Source organism: Pogoniulus pusillus, chromosome 1, assembly GCF_015220805.1.
Source record: "Pogoniulus pusillus isolate bPogPus1 chromosome 1, bPogPus1.pri, whole genome shotgun sequence".
NCBI lineage: Eukaryota > Metazoa > Chordata > Aves > Piciformes > Lybiidae > Pogoniulus > Pogoniulus pusillus.
Genome location: NC_087264.1, coordinates 1,034,823 through 1,041,263, shown reverse-complemented (window position 1 = coordinate 1,041,263; position 6,441 = coordinate 1,034,823). Strand labels below are relative to the sequence as shown.

Genomic DNA, 6,441 nt, shown 5'->3' with positions numbered 1-6,441 from the left:
TGGCAAATCAATCTCTCTGTGAAGAACTTCCAACTCAAACCATTCTATGATTCTGTGAAACCCTCCAAACCTTTGAGGTTTTTCTAGAGCAAGGAGGCTGGTGAGGGGTTTGGAGAGCATGCTGCAAAATGACCGCCTAGGGAAATAGGGTTATCTGCTCTGGACCTACTCTGGAGAAGAGATTGGTGTGGATCTCTTCTCCCAAGTAACTAGCAGTAGGATGAGAGGAGAGGAGATGAGCCTGAGTTCTGCCAGGGGAAGTTTAGATTGGATGCTAGGAAAAATTTCTTTACTGAAAGAGTGGTGATGCCTTGGAACAGGTTGCCCAGGGAAGTGGTGGAGTCACCATCCATGGAGGTGTTTAAGAAGTGTGTAGATATGGTGCTTCAGGATATAGTGTAGTGGTCATGGTAGTTGTGTTATGGCCCAGAGACCCAATGGCATCCTGGCTTGTATCAGGAGCACTGTGGCCAATAGGACAAGGGAGGTTATTCTGCCTCTATACTCAGCACTGGTCAGGCTACACCATGAGTGCTGTGTCCAGTTCTGGGCTCTTCAATTCAAGAGAGATGTTGAGGTGCTGGAAGGTGTTTGGAGAAGGGCATCAAGGCTGGTGAGGGGCCTGGAGCACAGCCCTGTGAGGAGAGGCTGAGGGAGCTGGGGGTGTGCAGCCTGCAGCAGAGGAGGCTCAGGGCAGAGCTCATTGCTGTCTGCAGCTGCCTGAAGGGAGGCTGTAGCCAGGTGGGGTTGGGCTCTGCTGCCAGGCAAGCAGCAACAAAAGAAGGGGACAGAGTCTGGAGTTGTGCCAGGGGAGGTCTAGGCTGGATGTTGTTAGGAAGTTGTTGTCAGAGAGAGTGATTGGCATTGGAATGGGCTGCCCAGGGAGGTGGTGGAGTGGTCGTGGCTGGAGGTGTTGAAGCCAAGCCTGGCTGGGGCACTTAGTGCCATGGTCTGGTTGCTTGGCCAGGGCTGGGTGCTAGGTTGGGCTGGATGAGCTTGGAGGTCTCTTCCAAGCTGGTTGATTCAATGATTCTATGTTCTTAAAGGTCTTTTCCAACCTTAATGGATCTGTGATCCTGCTGTACGAAACAGGGCCACTCCCTGAGTCTAATAAAGCCGGGGTGAGGTCTTTAGACAAAGAGCTGAAGACATCGCTGCCGCTCCCACAGGAAGGCAGGCAGTGGCTTTCCCTGCTCCCGAGGTCTGTTTAAGAGCCTTGCTGTACAGGCATTGCACAAACTTTGTTTATAGACTGGAGTATTTTCAATGAAAATGTTATTTAACTTTAAGAAGTTGCACAGCAGCTACTCCCCAGATTGTTTTCCCTTGTTAAGAATAACACACAGTGTGATCCACTTGAAATGGCGAGCGCAGTATTTCACGGGTTTTGATGGATTCATAGCCCAAATACCTTGCTAACAGATGTTTCTTTTAAAGCCAGAGTGGTATAGGAATAACTCAGAGATATTACAGTGTCAGCACTGCCTTTTATCTGTGCGTGTCCTCTCAGTGACATCCCTGGGCTCTTCTAATGCAGGGGTCAGGTCTGAGCTAAAAAAAAAAAAAGAAGAAGAAGAAAAAAGTGAAATATGAAGAGAGGTTGGGTCCGCTGGTGTGTGAGCCTTGGGGCAGTGCTGCTGTGTGTCCCTGCTGTCTGCTCAGGCACCGTGGCATGGTGGTTTGTGGGTTTGCAGTCATCCCTTCTAAGATGGCTTTTTGCTTGAGGCTCATTGATGAGTTTAGGAGTTCTCGTGGCCACTCCACGACCACATATTTTGCTCTCGAATTAGCTAACTGCTCTCTCGGCAGATGACAGTTTGCCTAGCACAAAGAGATACTCCAGAGGGACAAAGGGACAGTGCTTTAACACCATGGCGGTGTTCTCTTTTATGTGTCATGGGTTGTTCAGTCTACTCTGCGCCTTCACTGGGGGGGTCTTTCTCAGGAGCTGCCTCCTCCGCACCTTGTTAAGTACATAGCCCTAAGTGTGTCCGGTTGATGTGTGCTAGTGGCAGATCAGTCTGCCCTCAAACCCCCCTGGGAACAGCCTCAAGCCTTGTGAAGCCTGGCTCCTAGTGTCAAACTCAAGGCTGGCCCAGGGCAATGTTGAGGTTGAACTGTGGGGCAGGGACCGTCCTTCCTCCAGGAGATCCCTGGTCGTATCTCTCTGGAACTGCCAGCTGTGGCCCTACACAGCCTTGAGAAGGCTCCTGCGTCCCACACAGGTGGGGGTCTGGGAACCCGGCCTGGTTGGATCAGGGAGTTTTTCTGGCAGCCAAGGAGGTGAAGAGGAGAAAGGTTCAAAAATCCGGCGAGCGGGTGGAGAACACCGGCAGGGATAAGCCGCGGGCCCGGCCGCGGGCTGCCAGCTCCTGGGGGCCTGGGGGAGGTTTCCAGCATCTCGGCCCCTCCAGGGAGGGAGCAGGGGAGAAGCAGGTCTCTGTCGCCGTCTGTTTCTCCATGCGGCTGCTGCTCGTTCCGTTCTCGTCAGGGCAGAGCCGCATCCCGAGCTCCCCTTCCCAACTTTCCCTTGCCAAACTGGCCGCTCCACCGGACCTGGGGTGCCTGCACAGCAGCCGTCCCGCTGCCGCTCCTCGGACCAGCCGGTGTCACCGACGCCCCGGGGACACCCACAGTGCCGGTTCCCCCCTCGGGGCGATGCAAGGGGAGACAGCGGGACAGGAGGGGCCGCGGGTCCTACCGGTCCCCCGCGGATGCACCTGAGCGCAGCCGGAGGGCCGCGCTAACTCCGTCCCACGCTCTCCGCAGCTCGCCTCCCGGCCCCGGCGGAGCTCCGACACCCGACCACCGCGTACCCGGGACGGCCGGCGCCGCGGGGCCGGGAATGTTACGCGGGCGGTGGGGCGGGCCGGGCCGTCCCCCGCGGGGCCGGGCCGGGCCGGCCGGGGGCGGGCCGGGGGCGGCGGGCCGGGCCGGGCCGGGCTGGGCTGGCGGGGGTTGAACGGCTCCACGTGACTGCGGGGCCGGGAGAAAACCGGGGCCGGCGGCGGCGGCGGCCGCACTGCGCTCGGGCGGCGATCGCGGGAGGCGCTCGGCAGCCGCTGCCCCGAGGCTTTCGGCGCGCTGGGTCCGGGTTGGCTCTCCAGAATCATGGACTGTGCTGATATGCCTTGCTTGCTGTCAGTGAGTACAGCCCTCTTCTTGCTCCGCGTCGCTCCGTAGTTCGGGGGGAGCCTTACTCTGCTTTTGGAAACTTTGCTTTGGGGATTGTCTCCGCTCTGTCCCCTCCAGCCTCGCCGCCGCCACCGTCCCGGGGTCGGGCGGCGGGACGCGAGCCCGCGGACCCACTGTTCGCCGAACCGGGCGCCCCGTTGCCCCGGCCCTATCCGCCGAGCGGTGACCGGGATGCGGCGGAGAGTCGGAGCCGGGCAGCGAGCGCCTGCTGCCGCTGCGGGACTGCTTCTCATGCCGTCTGACCACTTGCTATCATGATGATGATTTTGAAGTTTATTCGCAAAGGAGGAGGAGCGGGGGGAGGCTTGCTTCTCAGCCTGACTTTGTTTGTTGTTGTGCCTTTTCTTTGCACCCCAGAGACACCATGATTCCTGGTAACCGAATGCTGATGGTCATCCTACTATGCCAAGTCCTGCTAGGAGGTACTAACCATGCTAGCCTGATACCCGAGCCCGGCAGGAAGAAAGTCGCAGAGCTTCAGGGACAAGCCGGATCCGGACGCCGCTCTGCCCAAAGCCATGAACTCTTGCGGGGTTTCGAAACAACTCTGCTGCAGATGTTTGGGCTGCGAAGGCGGCCTCAGCCCAGCAAATCAGCCGTCATTCCTAGTTACATGCTGGATCTCTATCGACTCCAGTCTGGAGAGGAGGAGGAAAACCTCCAGGAAATTAGCCTGCAGTACCCTGAGCGATCGACCAGCCGGGCAAACACCGTGAGGAGCTTCCACCATGAAGGTTGGTGATGGGAGGGGGTAAATTCACAACCCCCGTTGGGATTTTGCTTGCCTTTGGAGGCTTCACTAGTATGTTTAGAAGCAGGACGTGCTCGGCCTTAATTTTATGCGAGGAAAACCACCCCCAAGCCCGCTGTGTGTGGATGACAGGCGTGCTGCTCCGTGTATTTGCCAGCATCCTGTGCTGAACAGGAGCGTGACTATATTTCGAGGTGCTTTCGCTTGAGTTGACAAGAGCAAGCTTCCTTCAGTGCCGTTGCCTTGGGGTCGCTCTCTGGGCTCGCATGGATTTAATGGCCCTGGATCGGATGCGGGAGTAAAGTGAGGGCGGGCTATCACCCCGGTGTGTTCCTTTTGAACTACCAAAGCGGTCGCTGCCTGGTTTTTCTCTTAAAGAAAAAAAAGCCCCAATTCCCCGAAACCCCGTACTCGAATGTAATGGTTACAGCTGTGTGTTTATAAGGTTTATTCAATAGGCCCTTGTAATCCGATCCAAATGTTTCCTAGCGGATGTTTCTTTTCCAAAGTAAATCTGAATTATTAATCCAGCCGCATCATTACTGCCTTGGAATTTGTTTCTCTTTCTCCCCCCTGCGCCCCATAACAAGGCACCTCTGTGCTCTGTCGTGCTGCACCTCGCTGGGAAGATGATTTTTGAGAGGCTAGGGGGGAAAGTGAAAGGAGAAAAGCCCCCCTTAAAGGGGAAGTGAGATGGGAAGGGGTAAATCGCTCCGGTGCAGGCGTGCCGAGGGCTAGCAAGTGGTGCCGGGGCAGGGGCTGCTCGGTCCGGCTGGGAGGGATGCACGGGCGAGCGGAGAGGTGCCGCTGGCTGCCGGGCAGGTGAAGCGTGGGTGCGTGCTGTGTCTGTGCTGGGGGTGAGGGGGACTGCGTCCGAGTGCCCCGAGGCTGACATACTCTTCTTTGCTGTCTTGAACTGCTTCCCCTCCCCGCCCTGCTCCTCTGCAGAGCACCTGGAGGGTGTCCCAGGTCCCAGCGAGGCGCCCTGGATCCGCTTCGTCTTCAACCTCAGCAGCGTGCCGGAAAACGAGGTGATCTCCTCTGCGGAGCTGCGGCTGTACCGGGAGCAGGTGGAGGAGCCAAGCGCAGCGTGGGAGAGGGGCTTCCACCGGATAAACATTTACGAAGTGATGAAGCCGCTGTCGGAGCGCACTCAGGCCATTACGCGCCTCTTGGACACGCGTCTGGTGCACCACAACGTGACGCGCTGGGAGACCTTTGATGTGAGCCCGGCTGTGATCCGGTGGACCAAGGACAAGCAGCCGAACCACGGGCTGGTGATCGAGGTGACCCACCTCCACCACGCACAGACTCATCAGGGCAAACACGTCAGGATTAGCCGATCTTTACCTCAAGGGCGCGGGGACTGGGCTCAGCTCAGGCCGCTGCTGGTCACTTTCGGGCACGACGGGCGAGGCCATGCGCTGACCCGCCGAGCCCGCCGCAGCCCCAAGCACCAGCGTTCCCGCAAGAACAAAAAAAACTGCCGCCGACATGCCCTCTATGTGGATTTCAGCGACGTGGGCTGGAACGACTGGATCGTGGCACCCCCAGGGTACCAGGCGTTTTACTGCCACGGGGACTGCCCCTTCCCTCTGGCCGACCACCTCAACTCCACGAACCACGCCATCGTGCAGACGCTGGTGAACTCTGTGAACTCCAGCATCCCCAAGGCCTGCTGTGTGCCCACGGAGCTGAGCGCCATCTCCATGCTCTACCTGGATGAGTATGACAAGGTGGTCCTGAAAAACTACCAGGAGATGGTGGTGGAAGGCTGTGGGTGCCGCTGACCACCCCTGCTCCCTCCTGCCCTCTCCTCCCCTTCTTCTCTCCCTCTCGTTCCACCCCAGAACTGCCTGCTATAGCTGGACTCTTCTCTAAACTAAACGTTCACCTTGACCTTATTTATGACTTTATGTGCAAATGTTTTTGACAATAATGATCATATATTTTGACAAAATATATTTATAACTACATATTAAAAGAAAGAAATAAAATGAGTCATTATTTTAAAGATAGATGTATGTTGTGTCTCGCCTCTCAGGGTGCTGCTGAGGCTGTGCTGCCTGGGACTGCAGCAGGGACTTTATTTTCTCTCCTTCTCATCACTTTCCCCCCTTGCTTCCCTCCCCACCTTTCCCCCCCCCCCCTCTTTAATTGGCTTTGCACATTTTGGTATTTCTATTTTTTTTTACCGAGGTGCTGTGGCATGAAGGGTCCCTGGAGATTTAAGAGGTGCTTCTCCTAGCCGATGGGGATAGAGCCCACCTTGCTAACCTTGGCCCAAGCCTTTGCAAAGCAACCCACCGAAAATGCATGTGAAAAGAAGGTGAAGATTACCTGAGGGCTTTATGCTAAACCCAACGGGTTTTATATCCTTCACCCATCTCCAGGATTCCCCGGGTTTTAAAACGCTTTAACATTTCCCACCTTCCTCCCCTCCCCGCTGCAGATTGGCTTCTTTGGGAAGCTTCAAAGGTTCGGACGGATCCTTT

General features: G+C 56.7%; 1 protein-coding gene across 1 annotated transcript; it reads left to right on the top strand.

The window, feature by feature from the left end:
• The first annotated feature begins 3,016 nt into the window (after positions 1–3,016).
• Positions 3,017–5,960, top strand: BMP4 (bone morphogenetic protein 4). Its single transcript, XM_064144716.1, has 3 exons — positions 3,017–3,144; positions 3,553–3,929; positions 4,895–5,960. Exons 2-3 carry the CDS (start codon positions 3,560–3,562, stop codon positions 5,734–5,736), a joined length of 1,212 nt encoding a protein of 403 aa, XP_064000786.1. The 5' UTR covers positions 3,017–3,144; positions 3,553–3,559; the 3' UTR covers positions 5,737–5,960.
• Positions 5,961–6,441: the final 481 nt, after the last annotated feature.